The sequence below is a fragment of the Cucurbita pepo genome, chromosome 16, assembly GCF_057944985.1.
Source record: "Cucurbita pepo subsp. pepo isolate OVF chromosome 16, ASM5794498v1, whole genome shotgun sequence".
Classification (NCBI taxonomy): Eukaryota; Viridiplantae; Streptophyta; class Magnoliopsida; order Cucurbitales; family Cucurbitaceae; genus Cucurbita; species Cucurbita pepo.
In genome coordinates, this window is record NC_141813.1 from 9,869,040 (window position 1) to 9,892,698 (window position 23,659).

Here is a 23,659-nt window from a genome sequence, read left to right on the forward strand (position 1 = left end):
AAAAAAAAAATCGAAATATTGATGAATTTGATTACGTGTACTGATAGAGTATAGAAACAGGACACAATCAAACTCGTTTTAAACTCACAAATGTAGACTTTCTAAAAGATGTCACACCTTTTTCTACTTTGAATTCCACGGTCTTTTAGTTCAAATGTTAAAAAGATATATATTCTTTTTATCGCTAAATTATATAATTTTTTAATTATACCGTTCTTTTTAAAAACTATATATATATATATATATATATATATATATATATATATTATTTATTTAAATTTTAATTATGAATGGGAATTTTGGAATAAAAAAAGATATATATTTAGAATAAAATTAAAATGTGTGATTTTAATTGGGCCAGATGGAGAGAGGAGGGGGAGGTTTTTAAATATTTAAATTAATGTAAATAATATAGTTCATTAATTAAAATAGTAAAATTTATTTTCACCTCTGATTTTTACTTGCGGTTTAAAATTAAAATTAAGAAAATTAACAAATTAAAAAAAGTTGAGGGAGGGAAAAGAAAAACTATTTTATATTTACCATTTAAATAATAATAATAATAATAATAAATAAATAAATAAATAAATAAATAAAGAAAATATTGAACAAAATTGATTATAAATCGGAGACTCTTCCCTTTGGTTAGATGGATAGAAACTCATTCTCCAATTTTCCTTTCTTCCAAACAGCTTTGCGATTCGATAATCAAACAAACCGCTGATCTCATCGGAGATTCTCCTTCTTCTCTCTTCCTCCTCCGGCTTCGTCATCAGGATCTTAAGCCAAAAGTGAGAGAAAAATGGTTGCCAAAGCCAATCAGACGATTCCGACGACCTTGATCTTCACCTATGGTACTCTGAAGCGAGGATTCTGGAACCATACGTTGTTGCAGGACCTGATGCGGACCGGAGACGCCTCTTTCGTTGGAAGTTACCGGACGAAGGAGAGCTTTCCGCTCGTTTGCGGACCGTACCGAGTGCCGTTTCTGATAAACTCGCCCGGTTCTGGTTACCGAGTTGAAGGCGAGGTTTATGCGGTGACGGATAGAGGACTCGCGCGAACCGATGAACTGGAAGGTTTGAATAACGGCCACTACGTCCGCCTGCCAATCGACGTTGTGGATGCGAACGGCGGCGGCGTCGGCGGCGTGGTTGTGGCGGAGGCGTATTATGCGCATCCGAGTTACGCGATGGAGTTGTGGAGGAAGGAGGGGAAGAAGAAGGACGGCGGCGGAGTGATTAATTCGTACTCGGAGAAAGAGGCGAAAGGCTATGTGAAGCGCAAAGATAGGCCTCAACATCTCTCATTCCTTGATCATATTCGTATATTTCTTTCTTCATCTGATTAGAGATTTTCTCTTTTTTCTTTTTCCTGTCAAATTTGGGGATTTTTTTTCCCTTCGTGTGACGAATTACTGTGTGTATTGTTGCTTGCGATTTCGTTTAGTGCTTAATCTAATCGTAATTAGGTTTTCATGAGATTATGATTGTAAATTTCTGAAGGATTTGGTCTCTGTTCTTCCGGTATTCCGCGGTCAGTGGTGAGAATGCGCCTGTTTGGATACCGAGAAAATTGTCTGGAAAATGGAATATTAGACAAAATTTCAGAAAGAAATTAAAGAGCAGTATAGCAAATTCTCTCTTGAATCATGATTTTTTTTTTTTTTTTTTTTTTTTTTTTTTTTTTTTTTTTTTTTTTTTGTTTGTTTTGGAATGATCAGAAACAAATATCTATCCCTCTTTATTAGGGAAAATTTTAATTTCCCCTGAATTTAAGCATGGTAGGTATGATAATAAATTGGAGGAAAAAAAAAAAAAAAAAAAAACTAAATTCTTAATATTTTTTAGATTCTTTTAATTGATGTTATTAAAATAATTGAATTTAAGTATTTTTATTGTTTTTTTTTTTTTTTTTTTTAAATTTCTTAAAACTTCTTCATTAGTTCTTAACTCTATGGAAAGTTTTTATTAATCAAAACTATGGTATTTTGAATTATAAAAATAAAATTCAAGAAAAAGATATTAATAAGTCTACTATTTTTAATATATAAAATATAAAGAATTATGCGATAAGTTCATTATCCATCCAAATATGGCCCATGACTTATCGTGGAGCAACTCGCTTTTCGAGAATACTCAATTCAGGAATGAGCGGTTAGGGACAAGCTGGACAAGCTAGTCAAACTTTGACTTTAGATCGAGTTTGAATCAAGTCGGAATTGAACGGGAGTCGATCTAAAAGCTAAAGTCTTGATGACGATTGGGAACAGAAGAGGGCATAAGAAGCAAGAGAAAAAACATTATTGACGCTCGTTGATTCAAACAACAATACGCTTAATATCTACTTCGTTGGTCAATTGAATGAATGATGGCTTGATTATTTGAGTGATGACACTCTCAGTCTCTACTGTAATGGTCGGTTGGAATAGAGATACGAAGTTCAAACAATAGAGCAATGAATGGTTTTGAAGATGCGAGAGAGACACTGATATTTGAGAATTGATAGACGTTGAAAAAAATCTAACGTTGATTACGTGTACACATCAATATTGAATGAGGCAAAGATCATAAATCTTTAAGGAATTGGACAGACTCGTGGTTGTGGCTACTAACAAAAGTTATTTAAAATGTAACAGCTCAAGCTCATCGCTCGAAGATATTGTCTTTTTTGAGCCTCAGATATTGTCCATTTTACGCTTTCCCTTTCGGGCTTTTCTCAAGTTTTTGAAACACGTCTCCTACATATAGGTTTCCACACGCTTATAAGGAATGTTTTATTCTCCTCTCCAACCGATGTGGGATCTCTCACCTATGAACCCACTCGAGTTTATTTGTCTCTTGATTTTATACTTTGTACGAAGAATTCCTAGTTTTTTTTAGTGCCACTGGTTAATTCAAGTGTTATATATATATTATATATATATATATATATATATATATATATTTATTTATTTATTTATATATATATATATATATATATATATATATATATATTTATTTATTTATTGTTCAAAAATATTAAAAAAAACAACAATAAAAAAAATATATGTGGGTATCTATCAAGCTAGGTAATTGATTACTTCACATGAATATAAAAATAATAATTTAATTTTTTTTAATAAAAAACGAAAATAATTAGAAATTAAAAGCTTAAATATTCCTTTGTCATTTTCAATTTAGTTTATTTTACTCGTTATATTTTAAAATCTAACTATTTTGGCATTTCTATTTTAATTTTAATTTTATTTTTAAGGAACTAAAATGGTTGTTTATTTTAATAGTATTAAAATTATTTGTATGGTGGTAGGATGCTTTCTCCATCTAAACTAATTAAAAATTAAAAGCTTTAGATTAAATAATTATAATTTCAATTTAAAATAATTTTTAATATTAATGAGGCATTCACTTTTGAACCAACCCATATTATATTATTAAATTAGAGATAGTTTTCAAAGCAATTGTAACTCAGTCGTAATAAATATGAATTAATTTTAAAAAACTGGAATTTCAGTCTTCGTACATATATTACACTAAAAAGTTGTTTTATAGATTTAATATGGGTCGGGACATTCTATACGTTAATATTGAATATATGTTGTTTGGGTTATGAGTGATTTGTCGACATGAACATCACCTGACATGAATTATGTACAATTGACTAAAAGGTTAGAGGTTCGAGTGTCTCAGAATTAAAAAAAAAAAAAAACATATTCTATTTTTCTTTTTTTATTTAAATGACAATAGGAACTATGAGGCATTAGAAATGCCTTAGCTACTAAGTTATTTAAGTTGACTACCTTATATTTATAAATTAGAAAAACAAATTATTATTTTATTGTTCAAAAATAAATTATTATTTTATTATTTTTCTTAATAGCGAAGATTGAAAATTTCATAGATAAGGCCAATTTGGTAATATCACCCGTTTAATTTAAGGTTAAATTATAGATTTTTTTTTTTTTTTTTTTTTTTTTTTTTTTTTTAAAAAGAGATACAAAAAATTTTCCGAAAAGATACTAGGATGATTCATAAGAAGTATTGCATGTAATACATCAAGAGAGCGAAATGGGTGTTCGTGGTACTCGACGTTGAACTCGGTCAATCGTGTTGGCACCGCCATGACTAATCTCCCAAAGGGGAGATTTAATTTTGTACCTTACAAGAGAGTCCAAGAGAGTCCATTGGAGAATGAAGCCTAAAACTTCCACAAGTACCACCATAGTGTTCAACTTCCATGAGTCACTTCCCAATGCTGAAGTGATTAGTAAGAGTAAGAGTTAGGCCATTCCCTAGAAATTGACCAGTAATGATCAGAAAGTCTAGAGCCACCCGAACTATTCAATCTATGGGTCAATTCGACCAAACCTGAAAATAGGGTTACAATCTAACCCTCTACTTAATCACTACGAAAACTAAGAATATTTGATATTTGTAACTAATATCATTACGAAAATTAAGAATATTTGATATTTGTAACTAATATCATTGTGACTTATGAGTACTTAATATTTGAAATTTTAATTATTAATATAAAATGTATTGTGCAAGGTAGATTTTTTTAAAAATAAATAAAAAAAAAAAAACAACCTTGACAACTCAACAAAAAAAAAAAAGAAAAAAAATGGTTGAATTGGGTTGTAAACTCTATTCAGAATGTTCGGGTCACAAACCTAACTAATCCAAAAGATTACTCTAACACAACTCAATCCATGTATACTCGAGAACTTATTCAAAAAAACCTGTAACGATCCATTTTAACTCGGATCAATACCAAATTCTTTCAATTAAAAATTGTGGCATATTGTCACATGGATATATGGTATCTAAGAAGTAGAAACTTCAAACCTCTGCAACTAGAAACTGTATTTACATGGTAGCTTCTATCTCCGGATCCGCTTCAACTGGCACAGCTGGAGTCTTGTTGCCACCTCTTAGACGTGAAGATACATTGTCAATGGCAGAATTCAATTGCCCTATTTTTTCATTCAACGTCTGTCTGGTTTTCTGCATTTCAGAAAATCATGTTTTGTTCAGATATTAAGCATCTAATAAAGAAGTTGGACCCAGTTTGCAACTCGCTAATTTGCTTCGAACTCTATATCTAATAAATCTCGAAGCTTTCAACTCTACGTCTAGTAAATCTCTGACAAATCTTTTCAAAGTTTAAGGCTCAAAGACACATAAATCTCAAAATTAAGAACTAAACTTGTAATTGGGATTTGACCGATTACAAAGTCAATTATGTGCGGTGTCAAACCAAAATACCCAACAAGCATTAGCTCTCCCATGAAAAGGAGGTGATCCAGCCGCACCTTCCAGTACGGCTACCTTGTTACGACTTCACTCCAGTCACTAGTCCTGCCTTCGGCATCCCCCTCCTTGCAGTTAAGGTAACGACTTCGGGCATGGCCAGCTCCCAGAGTGTGACGGGCGGTGTATACAAGACCCGGGAACGAATTCACCACCAACGGCTGACCGGCGATTACTTTGGGATTTAACCGATTACAAAGTCAATTATGGACCTTAATTTTGAATTGTGCATATAAAGTGCAGTTTACTCGGTGGTGCTTATTCCTATTTGATGAACATGAGATGATTTAAAAGAAAAGCAAACCATTGAAGAAAATAAATAGCACTCCATCCTGCTCGTTTACAGATCATTAACTAAACGATGTGCAGATGTAACTAATTTTTTTTGGAAATTCAGATACGAAATAAACACACCTATCAGAGTTCAAGCATTGGATATTATATACACATACACACATATATAAAGGAAACTAAATTTCATAAAAAAATTAAATAAATAATCTACGAAAAAGGATACAAGTCAATGTAGTTACCTCTAGACCGTCGTCATAGTAGATTGGACGTCTAGCCCTCCTAAAACCATACTCGTCTTCATTTAGTATAGATCTCCTGATCTGTATTACGTGCATACAATCAGAAAGGCAGTAAATAGATATTCGAACCTACGAGAAACCATATGACTCACTCAACAAGATTTAAGGAAATAGTCAAGAATATTGCGGAAGGAGGATGGCATAATTTTCCTATAAAAGTTGAGAGTAACTGAACGCTACAATGGAACATACGTGGGGCAAAGAAATAATCAGTCTTCTGAATTTGCATATCACAAGGAGGTATTAAACTGAATCAGATCATCAATGGTGATATCAAATCCAAATGATTACATTAAAATCTTTATTTCAAGAGAGAGCAAAACATTCAATCACCTGCGGAGCAAAAATGTAAGCTAAAGTTCCAAATACAGCACCCCCAAGAAGAAAACCAGCTACAAACTCCCCACCTCCACTTCTACCACCATCACTGTAACAGAAATCAAACTCGAAATTGTTAGTCCAACTATCATTCAGGAGGAAAATAAAGGAAGACTTCCTCACAAGAAACAAACTCCTGGAGTAAATACAATTGGGCGACTTTAAAACTTAGAAGAGCTTATAAAACCTTATAAACGGGGCATAAAATGCATCATCATCCATGGCTACGCTGAACTTTATCTTTCTATTATAATCTAGAACGGTAGGAGAGAAACATGAAGATTTACAAAGAACTTTGATATCGTTAAAATGACAAAGTAAAATCAAGATTTTAACGTTTTTGCGCTAGAATATCAATCCGACACCAACAAAGGTGTCGTCAAAGTCAATATACATAAAGCCTAACCTATTGACATACCATTTGATCCTGAATTTTTTTGGATTTGACGATTATTCTCATTTCTCCTTTCATTATAATTCACACTATACATTGAGTTCTTTCTTGCAATTCTTATCTTTGTCTTGAGGATGTCTTGCTAGGATCTTGTCTTGCTGAAATTTTCATCAATAGAGTTTTGCTATTCATATTGAACAGTAAGGACTAGACAAAACAACATCCAAATCATTAAGTTTCAAGTACCCAGAGGGGAGAGCTACTACAGGAGAAACAAATGTATAAAATAAACTATCATTTTTATGTGCAGTAGACAATTTATTATTACTAAAACTCATTAGTAGAATTGAAAACCTAAAATACATCTAAATAGATGACATATTTTAAATTGGGAGTAGTTTCAGGTAATCTCCTTCTAACATCTCAAGGAAGGATGCCTTGTCTTCTCTCCTTACTGTTCTTTCCATCTCTTAGTCTAAAGTACAGTTTCCTCCCTTGAACAAAATAAAGGCATGCATGCTCGAAGGAAAATGCTAGTAAATAGGGAGAAAAAGGATTTTTACTCCAATTTACGATGTTTTCAAACCCATGAAAGGGTAGTTCACATTTGGAGAAATTTAAGGAATTTTATTGGGCTTCTGGCAGGGAAAAGGAGGATAGAATTCATCATTTCAACAGCAACATAGTTTCTTCGAATTAAAAAAATTGGTGGTCTTGAGCTGGAGATCTAAGGAAAGGAACTATGGCTCTTGCCTCATAAATAAATACTTCACTAGAGATGGATCCCTCAGGTCATACAGTGGCGTTAAATTTGGGATTGTATTCTCGCTAAAAAAATTGATAAGAATCTACTAGGAGTGCATTACAAAGCCCTCGTCCCCCTGAATCTCGTGCCCACAAAAAACTTTGTTATAAATACTAATTAGATTTTGAGAATTGAGTACACTACGACCTTATTTGAACAGGATATGTTCTATAGGTTGTACAACTGTGTCCTTGAGTTCTAAGACCTGAATACACTACTTTCCTTTTAACCATGTCTTCGTAATCTACATTCTTTCTTATTTAATACTATCTCCTGCCTGCTCATCCCTACTCTCACCCAGCACCTCGTTTTCTGGTAAGCATACTTGATTTGTATCACAACTGCGCTCCACTAACTTGAATTTGTAGTAACTAAAATCACTCAAAAGGGCAGTTACATCTGAAATTTCAGATTCATGCAACTTTAGAAGTCCGTCACTATAAAGATAAATCCCTCATATCCATATAAGTTTTCATTTCATGCTGAAATATAGCCTACCTGACTTTAATAATAACAAAATGTAAAAAACTAAGGCTAATAAGCTTTGTTCTTTGAATAACACTACATCACGTACTTGTACTCAGCACGGACTGATAACTTGTGGTTGGTTCTCGAGCACTTCCTCTGGATGGCGAGTTTTGGAGTTTGACCAAAGGAAATGGACTTTGAGGAGAGATCTGAGGCCTTGATCAATCCCCCTAAACACAGAAGGAAAGTACGAAAAAAACGAAAAAAAAAAAAAAAAAAAGAATTAAGAGCGATGAACAGATGGATTACCTTGTGAAAAGAAACGAGCTAAGCAAAGATAAACAGAACAAAAATCTTAAACGATCGAGTTACAAAAGCCAATTGAGACCTAGAATTCAACAAACCTCCTCCTCGAAATTAAGAAAACGTCTATAATAGCAATCTACATGGAACTGAAATGCAAAATACGTCCTAATAAAGTTCCACAGATTGAATACGAAATTGCTTTTGTCTGATTAAATTCATCCGTTTCCAGAGCTTTTCAAAGCAACCTTACAGGCGATAATTACTAAGGAAAAAGTTCGACCTACTCAATCACTCGAAACAAACGCAGAATCAAGTGAATATGCATAGATAGGGAAATGAAAACCTTGAACAGCAAATCTAAGAGAGAAAAGAAAAGATTTACCAGATACAGAGAGCGACGGAGCAAAGCAGGCGGCCATGTGGAAAGAGAGTAGAGATGAAGATGAGAAATCAACGAAATTGGAGAATGAGAAAGAACTAACAAGAGAGAGTGTTTAAGATAGCTACCTTATTGTTCGCCTCTATTCATTATTATTTTATTATTATTATTATTTTCAAATATTATTTTTCATTATTATTATTTTTCAAATATTATTTTAGTTTGCGTGGAAATGTAGCCAAGTGTCTGAATATATTGGTCAAGGTTCGATGTTGTTGCAGCCGGTGCTCGTTTGTGCGCATGTGAACCAACCCAACAACCAAAGAAAGGATGCTTTTCGAGGCATCCTAAGAATATGATTCGAGCTGTATGAAGAAAAACTCTCACGTACAATTTTATTTTGGGGGGTGGAGAACAGGAGAAGGACCTCAACAAAGTCCCCTAACGACTTTTCTCGAGCCTAAGTGAAAGTGAAATGGTAGACCTACCCATCTCGTGTTATTGTCACACTAGGTTTCAATAATATTTTAAACTTTTAAAAAAGTTCAAAAGTATTATTAATTTGGAATGAAACTCGTTAATACTTTATTTCAAAAATGGCTTTTGAGTTTTCAAAAGTTTAATTAATGCCCTAAACTTTTTTAAGAGTTTTAAATACTTATAAATTTTTAAAAGTAACGTTAAAAAGTTTTAGAGATAATTAACGATTTTGGTTTATATATTAACCATAATTTTTTTTTTTTAACTTTTCTTTTTATAAAGTTAAAAAGTGTTAATGCTATTTATAAAATTTTATAGGTATTTTTTTTTAAATATAGTATTGATTATGTGGGTATTTTTAAATTCAAAGATATTAATAATTTTTTTAAAAAAGTTTAGAGGTATTTTTAAAACACTATTAAGAATTTAAGAATATTTTTGAAACAAAAAGTTTTTTTTTGTGAAAGTTTAAAATATTATTGAAACTTTTTAAATACGTTTGAATCAGATAAAATATATAACTTTAAAAACATTTTTATTACTTCATCCTTTAAAAAAAATGTAAATGTAATAGGTATTAATGTGTATTGGATTGGTATTAGTATGGTCTTGGAGAGTAAAAGAATGTATACTACTGATAATTACCAACTTTTAAGTATTCTTCATCGAACCATAATTTGAGATCAATCTGATTATAGAGTCGTTTTGAGGTACGTACGTACATATCGAAATACGTAAATTCATAGATAGGTAGATCTTTACTCTCAACACTATGAACTTGCTTTAATGTTCATATACGTATCATTTTAACTAGAATTGGACTTAGCAACTACGTCTGATTTAAGTTGACTAGGTAATTTCAAAAGAATTTAATGAACAAATCACTCAACCGTTTTTGCTTACTTTCATTACTTTCAAAGTTTAAAAAGGAGATATGGATTTGAAAAGAAAAGGTAAATTTTAAATCCTAAAAAGAGATCTCATACCGGTATCTTCCTTCTTTAAGGACGTTTTGCACCGCAACTTTTTTCGAGAAAAGCTTCCAAAGTCACTATTTTAGGTTAGCCTAGAGATATCCTCTCAATGTATGAATGATCTAAATTTTTTTTAGCCGATATTGTTCTTTTTTAGTTTTTTGGAATTTCAGACTTCTTTCTCAAAAATAGGTGTCCACACCCTAATATTTCGTTCTTCTCTTCAATCGATGTTGTCCCCACTCCAATCGATGTGGAATCTCACAGACTCGATCTCTAACCTTGAACATATGTCTAAACCAATTAAAATATCTTCAATCATCAATATCAAAAAAATTTAAATCTCTAACCTCAAATATATATCCAACACATTAAACCATTACCATGCGGAGGTTAAACAAACTACAAAAATCCTTTCAAACCATAAGCAGAAGAATCATGTTGAACTCTCAAAAACATCATTTTAAAAAAACAATGAGGCTATCAGCTAACCCTTTTGAAGAAGCCTGTAAAATATGGGAATAAACAATTAAGGCAATGGTCTGTATCATACTCAATTTCTAGTTGGCTAGAGTGTTCAAAGGACAATACTTTGCAAGTAAACTTTAGAATCTTGGTAGAATCTCAAGTCCCAAGTAGTAGACAGCATATGATTCAACAAACACATATGCTGCCTAACAACAGCTTAGAACAAGAACTACAGGAAATTAACAGTGAACTACAGGAAGGGTATAGCACAGAGAGAGTACTGTCAAGGTGAACATATTGGTCTGTAGTACCTGATGATTGTTAACAAGCAAATATTATTTCTGTTTCCATTCTACTAATATATACAAACCGCCGTAATTCTGATCTTGAAGTCAAAAGTGCTCAAAGATGAATAACTAAAGCATAGCCAAGAAAAAACTAAAGGAGAAAAGGGGAAAATAATTACTGGTATATACTTTTGAGAGGGATATGAACAGATGGAAGGCGGGTCCTCACGTAACGAAGCCCTTGAAAGATCAGCTAACATAATCTGGTATACATTTTGCCGAACGCAAATTCGACGCCATAAAGATGAGATGAGAGTAACAACATCATATCATTTCCTATTTCTCTGACAAACCCCCCAAAGAGAATTGGTGAAGTATTCACATTTCACATACCACCGATCGGGTAGAAGCTGTTTTGTTTTCGGAACAGTTTTTGCCGATTGTTGCTTCTCTGGGAATGGAGAGACAAAGACAATGTTAGGGATGTAGAGTCATCTTCCTCTTCATCATCTATCACCTTTTCTGAGGACTCACTATGGCTACGTTTCTCATCCACTAAATCCATAAAAAAAGGAATCATACTCTTTTTTCGTAGCTTAGTATCCGCCCCCAACGCAAGCTCGAGATTTGGCACCGTATCGTGATATTGGTTCTCATTTTTGGCTGGAAGTGCTAAGTGGTGATCCTCTAGTTGTTGATGTGAATCAACAACAGGAAAGAAGTGCTTTTCAGCAGTTTCAAAATCTTCTGGAATAACATTCACATCACATACTATATTACCTCCCTTTTTCTGAAATAAAAACGTGGGACCGATATCATTACGCGGTGAGACATAAGCATCAGATTGTGAATTTATACCACCTGAACTATAACTATTTTCATATGAGTTACCAAAGCCTGTCCTCATCTTTTTGCTGACATTCTCTTCATCCAGCACTATACAGTCCACCTCCTCATCCCGAGAAGTACGTTTCTTAGAACTAATAGAGACTAGAGCTGCCGGTAAGATATCCATCTGTTCTCGCTTTCTGTGATTGAACTCTAGACAATGGATTGCTTCGGAATTTAAATCTCTTTTTGAAATACCTTCATAGTCTGAACTCCCTTCTGCTGTCCGGAGTATAACTTTCTCTCCTTCACAAACCAATCTATCTACAATTTTCTCACCTGCACTAGTTTTTTTCATGTCATCAATGGTCTTAATGAACGGCGGCATATCTTCTGTTGCACTGAAGTCCAGCTTCACATTCTTATTATCATTAACACCTACAATTTCTTTAACTTGAATGGTCGGTTCAAATTGCTCCCCTTCTATGGTCTCTGAACGATCAGATTCCTTCTGCATAATAAGAGAACATCAATGGATCCATTAATCTCAAGAGTGAGAAGGCCTGATAAGACTAAAATGAACAACTATGGCAATCCGATAAGGAAATGCAAAATAGAGAAGTATACCACAAAAAATAGTGATAAAGAAATGAAAAGGGACAGAGACGTCAGGAAATGGGCTGGAAGAAGGAAAAGGGAGGGAAAGAGATATAATATCTGGTATTCAGTTATATATCCTATAATTAGAAAATGATATTCCATTCCAGTTCACAATAAGATGGAGCTAGATATCCAATGGACAACAAAAAACACGATCTAATCCACATTGTATTCATCTCCGAAATAGCCCACCTAATCAGCAATCAATTCACCCATATAACTGATGGGCAAACTTAGCATCATATTAGATTTTCAGTTCATCCAAGCACCTCTCTATCTTCAGCAAGAACTCCTTCAAAGTTTCCTGGTTCTGCCAGGTTAAACCAAGGTCTGATCAAAAGAAACAAAACAATGTAGGAAATAGCGATCTAATCTGTTAGGAAGAACTAGGATTATAAAATGAGGCCCGAGTGAAACATAAAGTAATGAATATTTACTCACAATTCAGAATTAATTAAAAAACTGGACCCAAAAGAAAAAAAAGAAAAGCAAACGCCATCCCACACTAACCATTATACATCAAATATTCATTGAAGTATAGAAGGCAAATTACACTTTATTTCCTAAGTTTCAAATTTTGACATTTTAAACTCGAGTCAGCATCATGAAACAGTTCAAAATAATCTCCACCATTAGCTTCCATTAAATACAGTAACAAAATGAAAATGGAGCAAAATATCAATGAAATCGACATTAAAAAAAATCAATTGAACCCAAAATGATTAGTTTATTAACTAAAGTCAATAATTAAAGTATTAAACACACAGGACACAAAAGAAAATGCAAAAAAGTTGGGAGTTTTCCAATCACAGACGATCGTTACTCAAAATTTAAAGCATAAAATGGGAATTCTCTCCATTTCATTTTGGGAAGGGGTGGATTCAGTACCCTAACTTGAGGGCGTCTCTTTGAGGGGTTTATGAAAGGAGGGAGATGCCAAAGATTGATTTGGGAAAGGACGTGATATGGTCAATTGGAAGTTTTTGTTGGCTTATGAAAAAAACAGCTACGGGGGTACATGGCTCAAGTGGATTAGTGGATAAATAATGGCTGCCAAATTCTCAGTTTTCCTCAACGAGAAGCCTAGAGGGTAATCTGAGCATCTAGGGCCTTGAGGGAGAAAAGAAGATCATTTATCACACTTCCTTTTTGTGTTGGGAGGGCCAGGCCGTGACAAAGCACATTTTATCTCATCCACAATTGGCCAACAATACATTATTGCTCCTTTTAACAGAGTCAAAAAGGAGGATAAAGAAATGGGATGTCCAGCTTGTGAAATTCCTTTATCCTATATATTCATGCCTCTTCAGAGAAATCCTAGAAGCCATGCTATAATGTGCATCCTCGCAGTCTCTTGATGACAATTTCCTACACCAAGAGAGATTGTTCTAAACATGGAGAGGAAGATGAGGTCCTTTGTACAGGAAGTTATTAGAACCACCAACCACGGAAGGTACAGTCAATCGAGTAATTTGGTGAACTGGGAAACTACTTTGTTGCGAATCAAAATTAGAGCTTAGGGTAAAAAAGTGTAAAAAGGAGAAAAGAGGAAAGAAGCGTAGCTCACAAAATGGATTAGTAAGTTATCAAGAGAAGAAAAGTGGAACCAATTTGTTGTCTTAAGAAACCAATTGGTTGGTGGTATCTTAGAAAATGAAAAACTGGTTGTTACCAAACTCCTTGATGGAACCTGATTGTTTCTCGGAGGTTTTTGTTTGTCAAGATCGGAACTTTGTGATTAATAATAAATGTTCCATCAACAAAGTAATAATTTAGAGTTCAAATGAATAATAAAAGTGTCTGACTAGCCATAATAGCATACAAAATTACTTTTTGTAACCACATCAGCATAATTAAAATTATAGAATAGACTACAAAAGATATCTTATCAACTATCTACTATTGAGGCAATCAGGCACAGCTCTAAACTACATGTTACTGCAAGCAATAGAATATTAACTAAATAGACTACTTTAAACAACTTCTAAAAACTCGAGGTTAAAATGTCAGCCTTTTAACCTAACGATGTCCAATAGATGTAATATGGAGGTTGAGCAAAAATGTAATTAAAAAATAACTAGGAATATAAGAACATCAGACAAATTAAACTGCATATTGCTTGCCTGTGCCAATGCAAGCATTAGTAAGGATTCGTTTTTAATAAGAAACAATTTCATTGATCTATGAAATTACAAAAGGTACTCGAATCCAAGGTGTATCACGCATTCCCATTTCCAAAGCACTGATAAGGATTGTAGATAAAGAATACCATCAAGAACAAAAGATATTGAGGAACAAGGGAGCAAGAGAAACAAGGGTAGTGAAGACCATAGCAGATGTGTGTTGCATTCATTGTGTGACTGTTGGCCGCAATGGTAAGTTTGTGTGTGCAGAAGTGTGCACCAGAGAAAGATTTCACTTGCACAAAACTATAGGTAAAAGATGCAAAAAGAAGTATTACCATGGGAGCAGAGCTAGCCGATCCTTGACAATATTCCATGCTTGTAGCTAACATTGACGATGCTTTGAGTTCAAACTGATCATCCTTACGGCCTGAATTTTCTAGGGAATTCAGTTGTGTCTGGTGAAAAGAAGATTCACATTTGCGACAATCGGTGCTAGTTGTGTCAGAAGTTTGGTCTGCCGAACTGGATGCATTACCAAATTTGGGAACATCACAAGCAAATATCTTTACATCTACACACTTGGCCAAACAGACATCATCAGACTTTGTTGCTATGATATCCGGAAAGCTCTTGTCTAAAGGCACAGCTTCTTTGCTACAAATATTTGAAGTCTTCAATGCATCTGAACAATTCATCTTCTTTCCCCTAAACACACCCCATAGAAAAAACAACATATTCCAACCTGGAGGAGGGAGGTAAGGAGAGAGATTGAATCACAAGATCAATATACATGCTTATACAAAGGAGTAATCTAAGACATACAATTGAAACAATAAATTTCTAAACCAGCAAATATATCTATACCTATAAATCAAATCAGATCTTGATGTATTCATCTAAAAGACAATAACTATTCCCAACAAAATCAGTAAATGACAACTACATCCTTCCATCGTTTAAAACATTCCAAATACAATTACCAACCATAGAACCTAAAATTAAATGGAGTTTAAGAAGATTTGTATGTACGATAAAGTTACTAGAACTTTCTAGAGAAAGCTAAATTATACCCTTCCTGGAAATTATAAGATCTGGCCAAAGTACGACAAAGGAAATACTGACTAATTTAACTAAAGAAAGTTTAAAAGTTGAGGGATAAAAGAAGAAGAAGAAGGTAAACAAATCAATGGTCGTCTTTTGTGGCTAGCTTTTTCATATGCTTTTGTACATTCTTTCATTATTCTCAATTAAAACTCAGTTTCTTATTTAAAAAGAAAAAAAGAAAGAAAGAAAAAGAAAAGTAGTTAGACACAGAAATGGTTTCCCACAAGCTTCTGTAGTACCATTAATCCTCAAACTAGTGTCTTCTCAATTATAGTTGAAGTTTTCCTGTATTCACTAAAAATGATTCAAAGGGAAAATGCCCATACCACTAACTCAGGGGGTGGGAAGGCAAAGATTTAGTGCTAGAGGCTTTCACTTGGGAAATATGGATGGAGAGGAACTATCAGATCTTCAATGAAACAGAATGTGTTGGAGAGGAGTCTTCAATTTTCTCAAGATATCATATTCTTCTAAAGCATACCATATTCTTATTGCCAAGACTATGCTGTAAAATCTTTTTCTGTTTCCAGTTTCAACGAAAGCTGGCTTACCTAAATGCTGCACAGCACAACTTAACTCCTATCTTTCCCAATTAACAGAGTAACAAAAAAGTGATCTACAGCTCAAAATCCCCAATTTTTGTATAAACGGGGCATTGAATAATAAAGCTCCAAAGGAGAAAGAAAGGACACCATGATAGACTAAATTTCACCCTCAAGCAATTGAAAATATCAAAATACACAAAATAATGAACCAAACACTCCCTATCTGAGGATTCATATAACAAATGAAAAGCCTCTTCTAGATATGCTCAGACATCATTTACAAAGGAACAACTTGGTGACAATCTGACAATTTCAAAGACCTATTTGATAAATAACCACACAATCGAAATGATAAGAATTAAAAAAAAATCTTACGTTGTGAATTTTCAGGGAGCTGATTTGAAGAGAATATCAAGAGCTCGACACCACCAAGGTTACCTTCGAGTGCTAAATCATTCTTGATCATATGATCCAATAAGCTTTTGTAGTTTCTCTCGTAACTGAATTGCAAGAAATACAGTTGTACAAGAGAATATCAGACTGGCATGAAAGCCGAAGCAAGGATTAAAGAAGATGGAAAATTGCTGAAAGTGGCACCTGTGAATATCTTGTGCAAAAAAGTAAAGAGCAATATTATCTTCTTTAACACCACAGTCATGGAACTGGGATGGCCATGTGCTCAAGCGAGGTACTTCCTTCAAAGAAATAATTTGTGGAAGTCTGTTTGCCACTTCAACAACTTTGGGTGACGCACAAGTTGACAGATGAGCCTGAATTCCATCACAGAAATCTGGAAGTTTTCCGCCTCTATGCAACTCAAAACCACCCCTTCAAGAAACAACAAAAGGTATTTTCAATGATTGTTAATGAATGATAAAATATATCATATCATAATTTTTTTAAGAAAAAAAGAAACATGAAATAAATTAACAGAAATCAATGAGATAACTCAAATGAGAATCTTACTGCCATATATATTCATACTCCGGAATCACTGACATCTTCAGGAGAAGTGAGGTTGTTGCACTACGACCAAACAAATCTTTCATCCTAACCTTTTCAACAGGAATGGCAGTTGAATCTGTATCCTCAAAATTTGAAGGAACAGGAGCATCGAGATTCGGCATGACATGTGGCTTTGAACTACTTGCAGCTGGTTGCTTGTGAAAGTTAGTAGCAGAACTACTGATAATTGTCTTCCCTTCATATGCCCTTTCAGATGAAAGCTCATTTTTTATCTTGTTTGAAAATGGAAATTGATCTAGATGCACGATATCACTATTTGAGACTGTGCTTGGTGAGGAAACCTCGTCAGATTGTTCACTAAATTTTCTCTTTTTGCATATTTCAGGCCTTCTAAGCAATGCTGCTTGAATTGCGGCTTTCAACTTGTTCTCCTCACACGTCTCCTCTCTAGAGCTAATTATACTGCTATCGGCACCATAAGGACTACCACTAGCACAAGATTCTGTAGCATGTTCAGTTCCTTTACATTTCAGACAGCTACCACTTCTTGGACTAGTAGCAATGGCAGGCTTCGATAGATTTGCAGAACTCTCCCTATTTTTCTCATCTTGTCCTGTCATTTCCCGTGACCTTCCAGTATCATTATAAGATGGCCTCTCAACAGTTGGTTCTTCCCTGGGGCTAACATGATTTATCTTTTGTTCAGTAGAAGAACTGCATAGTCCATTGGAGGATAAAGCTCTAACTGAAAAAACAAATGAAAATATTAACTAAGCCTTAGCATCAACAAACAACAGGCATATAGAACTTACAAAACTCTGAAATTAGTGAATAAGAGAATCATGCACAAAGAAGCAAATATGATATCAACTCTATCCAGCCATCAGAAACGGCATACCTGGACTGAGTGGATTATCTACACCCTTGTGAACTAGACTGCTTCTCAATTTGGGGTGAGTACTTGAGATTCCATCAGATTGTATAACTTTTTGATCTCGATTGTTGCTTGGAGATGATACCAAATTGGTTTCACCACGCAATGAATGCTTTTGATCAACCTTAGATGTTGAAACTGCAGAACTTGCTTTCGATGGATTTTTCCTATCTAAAATGTTCCTGTCCTTCCCTTGTTTTACACCCTTTGGATCCTGGACATGAGGAAACTTAGATGGTAGCATTTTAACTCTTGCTTCACTCATGCTTGCACGGCCAGAATTTGAAGTTTTGAATGATTGGGATTTTCCTAAAGCTCTGGAAGGCCCATCCTTGACTTCAAGGGAGGTATTTTCTCTAGTCCCCCTCAGCTTTTGAGGTATAAACTCATCTACAAGTTTGACCTTGGGTTTCGAATTTAAGATGCTGAATGAATTAGACTTTAAAAGAGTACCTGTATGTTGAAAGTAATAGGCAAATGCATAAACAATAAACAATTAGCATCAACACGACGAGAAGAAAATTAAGGAATAAAAAAAGTCCATATAGGGCTGCTTATCTACCCTTGAGTGTCTGAAGTCTTGAACTAGCAGATGGTGAGCGTGCCATTTCTGAACCATCATTACTGCCTTGATCACCCAAACACTTCTGTTGAGAAAACATCAACTTCCCTTTATCTAAGCTCTTTGATGAAGAATCACGGGATAGCCCAATACTCCTGCCAGGGCTGGATGCTTTTGTTGAGCCTTTGTTATTTTCAAGGACCTGTCTTTTTGCAGCTACAGAAACATCAACATTTTCCACATTCTTCTTGCCAAAATTTCTCACACTTGAGCAGTCTCTGCTTACTCTTTTTCCCTCAGCATCTGAAGCATTCAGTGTGGCAATAAAATTAAAGTTGCTATCAATAATATTCTTAAAATGACTTCTAATTTTCAGCATTTCTCTTACCAGAAACATGGGTACTTGGACTAATGATATTTGACCTTCTCCCTTCATCTTTTTTTTTATTGGAAATGCAACCTTTCCCTTCAACATCTGAAAATTAATTGCACGATGAGATCATAATATACTCTTAAAATAAGTGAAAACTCTATCTTCCCCTTTCTTCTTAGTTATTACAGTTATATAAACATGAATTCAACGTCACCTTGCTTCTGGTTTTCATTTTCTTCCGCTGATTTGCATTCCTCACACAGCCAGTCACCTTCAGGGACTTCATCAAGCATCTCTCGCATGCAATAGCTGTTACAAAAAATTTGTTAGAACACGTGGTACTTAGTTTTTCAAGAATAGCAATTACAAATACAAAAGTATGCCATTTAAATAAAAAGGGAACATCCTTACGTGTGTTCTGCACCATCAGTGCACCTACTACATATAGCAAGCAAATCCTCACGACCAGCATCGCCACAAATATCACAAACTTTGACCTGATTCCCAATGGAAGTAAGAGAATGCCCAGAGTTCAAAATCAAACTAAAAAACTTGAGGAATTGAGAATAAAAGAAACTATGCAGTAAACCAAAATTCTCGATGATACAAAAAAATAAAGATCAGAAAAAATGAGAGAGAGAAAGAGAGTTTTCCAAAAGCACCAGCAAAAGCAGCCTTTCCCTGTACAAATCTAAATAAGTTATGGGCATGGTCGCATCATGACATCAACTAAGACACAAAAGCCATTGAATTTTACTTATAAGGGGCAACCAATTAACCTTCAAAGCAAGAACCAGAGAAAAATCAAACCAAAAGGAGCGGTAATTTAGATGGAAACTACTTAACACAATTAATCAGAGACAATACAATATCAACTTTCTTCATGATTTTCAACTTAGAGGACATAATCCAAAATCCCATCCTATCAACTCCCATATATATAACCCTATGGACCATTACTAATAAACTACTTAACACAATTAATCAGAGACAATACAATATCAATTTTCTTTATGTTTTTCAACTTAGAGGACTTAATCCAAAATCCCACACAATCTCCTCCCATATATATAACCCTATGGACCATTACTACATGAAAAACATTTATTACCAACTGACCCAAACATTGCGAGATGAACCAACCAACAAAAGGCTACAACGGGTGGAAGATAAGAGGGAAAGAATTATAGACTTTTAAGTTCCAAAGAGATAGTAAAAGGGACTACTTAAATATAAAGAATTTCAATTCAACTCACATCATGCTCCACAATATCCGATTCATCGCTCTCAGATCCAGATGCAGATTGCAAATGGGGCTCCTTCACATCAGATGACCCAGACAAGTTCTTGGAATTTTCATCTTGATCGTCTTCATGCTGATTTTTCACATCTCCATCACGTGGCTCACTTTTATCAACATGGATCTCTTCTTCTGACTTCAGTAAATTTTGTGAAGAAATCTTGAAATCGTCACCAATTTTGTTGCATGTATTGGTAACAGATTTCTCCCCAGGAGGTGGAGCATTAACTACTTCCCTAGTCAAAGTGTCATTGTGTACCGAAGATGATTCTAATGGCTCTCCCTTCACACAAGCAGGTGGGTTCTGTTCAAAACCCGTTCCAGATAATGGCTTATCACTTGGACAAAGAGAGTGAAGAGTATGTGCTTCCTTTGAGCTGTTTTGAACCTCTTTAGAAGCAGGAGTCTCTGAAAAAACTACCTTATCAGATCCTTCTCGACATAAACTACCCACTGAAGCAGAGCCACATGATAGATTTTTGTTGTCCATGATGTTCTGGTGAGAACCAATTGCAATATTTGCATTGCTAGAACCACTAATGCATGAAATGCTGTCATCATGGCCCTCTACACCCTTGATACTCTCATGCTTCTCTGAAATGGTTTGTATGGATGACTCAGTAGCAATATGTCCCTCTGAAACTATTCCACTATATAATTTTTTACGCATGTCAATGTCTACTGAAAAATTCGCCGCATCAGATGACCTTATTGTTGCCATACTATCAGCATTTTCAGAAAAGGAATCGTGACTAGAGTTAACGCTAAGTAGATTACTTGTCTCACTATTGGCATGTAGTGAACTTTCACATGCTCTATTCTTTACGGAGGATATAGCATCAGCATCATTAGAAGAATACTGACTAGTAACATTTACATGACTGGTTTCATCAGAAAATTCTTCAGTTTTTGAAACTGTATGAGCTCGTTTAAGATGCATACAAGATGAACAAGGAGCAGAGCACACGTTACAAGTTCCAGACTCGCCTCTCATATGAACTGTCTGATTCATGGAGCAGTTGGTAAAATTTTTACTTGACTGAGGTGATACCTAAAAAGATGAAGTAAGATTAGCAATAGAGAATGAACTCTTTTCCTTTCTTTTCTAGCAATTGCCAATATAAACAAATACACAGCCATCATCTATTCACATAACTGCTAGAATGGGAAATGAAATCGATACAACAAATCACCAAAATTCAGTATACCAATGAATTATATATCGAAACATGAACTTAGTAGCTAAGCTATAACATTGACTTCAGATACCCAAAATGTGAACATCCAATTATTACTATGGTGTTAGGGACTAAGATCTACGCAAGAAAACAAAAATATATCTTACTTATGAACCATAAATCCCAAACCACCCTGTTATCTCACCATATTCCCCTGAATGTCATCGTCAGTCTCATCAATAGGCCCTTGTGTACGAAAACTCCCTCTTAGAACTGGTGTGATCTAAAAGGAAAAGCAGAAACGGCATTAATAATCATCCAACATTCAGAAGAAAACCAAAAACTCACAGCATAAAGAATCTTACATCGACACTATTGCCAAACACCAGTAAGAACAAGCAATACCATCTCTTAAAAGCAACAGCAAAAAGAATTACACACAACAACGACTGCAAAATCTCCAGCGAACATAGAGACTTCACAATCCCAAAAAAAACAAAGGGTGAAACATCCCGTTCGCAAAAAGGAACCCTAATTCTGAGAACACAAAACAAACCAATCCCACAGCAACCACAGACAGACAAATTGTCGTAAAAATGGAAGAAAGCAAGCAACCAATCCGTTCCAAATAAGAGAAACCCCAAAAAAAAAAAATCAATCGAACACCCAAAAAGAACCCAGAATCAAAAGAACCCAAATAAAAAAATATCAAAAAGAACCCTAAATTGAAAGCGATTGCATGCCTTGGACTCGGAAACCGCCTCCGCATCATCATAAAGTCCGTCCACAACCCGTTCCCTCCTCCTCGCCGCCATCACCGACACGATCGGCCACACTCCCGAATAACCCGTTCCCTTAGCAGCCGATTACAACAAACCCCACCACCAATCACACCCCAACAAGCCACTCTCCTCCTTCAGTCCGCTAATTGAAGAAATTCTGGACTAGGTTTAAGCAAAATTACACACAAATATAAATGGTAAGCCTACAAATTACACCAGATTAAGAACCCAGATGAGAGACAGAAAGATAGAGAGAGAGAGAGAGAGAAAAGAAGCTCGAAAATCAGGTAAGTATTAGTAAAACCAAAGACAAGATTAAAATAAACAATATATAGCGAAACGAAAAAAACTCCTCACCCCCAGTAATTTTAATTTAATTCTCCTCTATAATTTTCCTCCAAAGTTCCAGAAAATCCAATCGAACTGTAGCTCTTTTTCTCTGTCTCTATCTTCTTCGCCTCTCTGTTCCTCGAATTTTCTCTCCTAGATTTTCCCGAGAAAAACAAAGAAAGTAAATGAGGGAAACGCATTCAATTTGGAGGCCCTTATAAATTTCTGCATTTATGAATACATAAAAGTTCTTTTAAATACTCTTTGCCAAATGCCATCGCCCATTTATTCATTCCAATTTTCATTAATTTTTTCCTCCATATATATATATATATATATATATATATATATATATATATATATTGCATTTTAAATCTATAATTTAAAAAATATCATAAATAATTTAATGGCAATATGTAATTAAATAAATATTCCTTTTCTTATCTTCAAATTTTTTAAATAAACGGAAAATATTTAGGGTTTTTTTTTTTTTTTGTAATTTAAAATATTTGAAAAAACACCACATTTTTATCGCTTGTGAATTATATAATAAATATTTAAATAATTCTTTTTTTAAAGGGTTGTTGCACGTGGGAGGAACAAACACGTGTGGAGGGGAGGTTGGAAATAATGGCACGTGATTGGCATGTGGAGCATCGGACTATCATGCGCCCAGATTGCTTGGCTCACATTTTTTCACCAGAGGTTTATTCCGCGTGTGTTTGGATCAATGAGAGATTGACACGTGTTATCCCCGTTTTGTAATTGACAGACTAAAACGTGACAGCCAAGTAATTGTAGTTTCTTCTCCTTTTTGGTGAAGAAAGGGAAAGAAAATTTCTATAAGAAATTGAAATTAATGGAAATTAGACTTTTAATAGATACCAATATAATATTGTAAGTCATAAATTATTGGATTTTTGTTTTCTTTAAATAGATTATTGATTTCTAATTATTTTAATTTTCTCCTATTTTTAGTATTTTCATAAACTAATTAAAATATTTTTTTTTTAAATATTAGGTTAATTAAAAATAATTAATCATATAAATTTATTTTATTATTTTAATTATTTATTTAATATACTCTAATGCACATAATTTATTTTAACATAATAATTAGTATTAAT

At 34.3% G+C, this 23,659-nt stretch overlaps 3 protein-coding genes across 4 annotated transcripts; 1 reads left to right on the forward strand and 2 right to left on the reverse strand.

Moving 5' to 3' along the window:
• Positions 1-634: 634 nt before the first annotated feature.
• LOC111777430 (AIG2-like (avirulence induced gene) family protein) lies at positions 635-1,481 on the forward strand. The gene has a single exon (XM_023657025.2). It carries the CDS (start codon positions 803-805, stop codon positions 1,349-1,351), a length of 549 nt encoding a protein of 182 aa, XP_023512793.1. The 5' UTR covers positions 635-802; the 3' UTR covers positions 1,352-1,481.
• Positions 1,482-4,734: 3,253 nt separating this feature from the next.
• On the reverse strand, positions 4,735-8,772 carry LOC111777191 (Low-density receptor-like protein). Its single transcript, XM_023656665.2, has 5 exons — positions 8,639-8,772; positions 8,057-8,180; positions 6,239-6,332; positions 5,846-5,926; positions 4,735-5,006 (listed from the first exon to the last, which is right to left on the reverse strand). The coding sequence occupies exons 1-5, from the start codon at positions 8,673-8,675 to the stop codon at positions 4,869-4,871; spliced, it is 474 nt and encodes a 157-aa protein (XP_023512433.1). The 5' UTR covers positions 8,676-8,772; the 3' UTR covers positions 4,735-4,868.
• Positions 8,773-10,835: 2,063 nt separating this feature from the next.
• On the reverse strand, positions 10,836-22,532 carry LOC111777192 (RING/FYVE/PHD zinc finger superfamily protein). Of its 2 annotated transcripts, XR_002812358.2 has the most exons (14): positions 22,164-22,532; positions 21,626-21,703; positions 20,199-21,293; positions 19,354-19,439; positions 19,157-19,251; positions 18,958-19,044; positions 18,570-18,872; positions 17,972-18,460; positions 17,074-17,818; positions 16,705-16,935; positions 16,483-16,607; positions 14,794-15,200; positions 12,525-12,642; positions 12,042-12,183 (listed from the first exon to the last, which is right to left on the reverse strand). XR_002812358.2 is itself a non-coding variant. In XM_023656666.2 (13 exons), exons 1-13 carry the CDS (start codon positions 22,233-22,235, stop codon positions 11,230-11,232), a joined length of 4,767 nt encoding a protein of 1,588 aa, XP_023512434.2. In that variant the 5' UTR covers positions 22,236-22,525; the 3' UTR covers positions 10,836-11,229. The 2 variants fall into 2 exon arrangements, 1 of the variants encoding a protein (XP_023512434.2); XM_023656666.2 differs by lacking the exon at positions 12,525-12,642 and having other exon boundaries at positions 10,836-12,183; positions 22,164-22,525.
• Between the last annotated feature and the right edge of the window lie 1,127 nt (positions 22,533-23,659).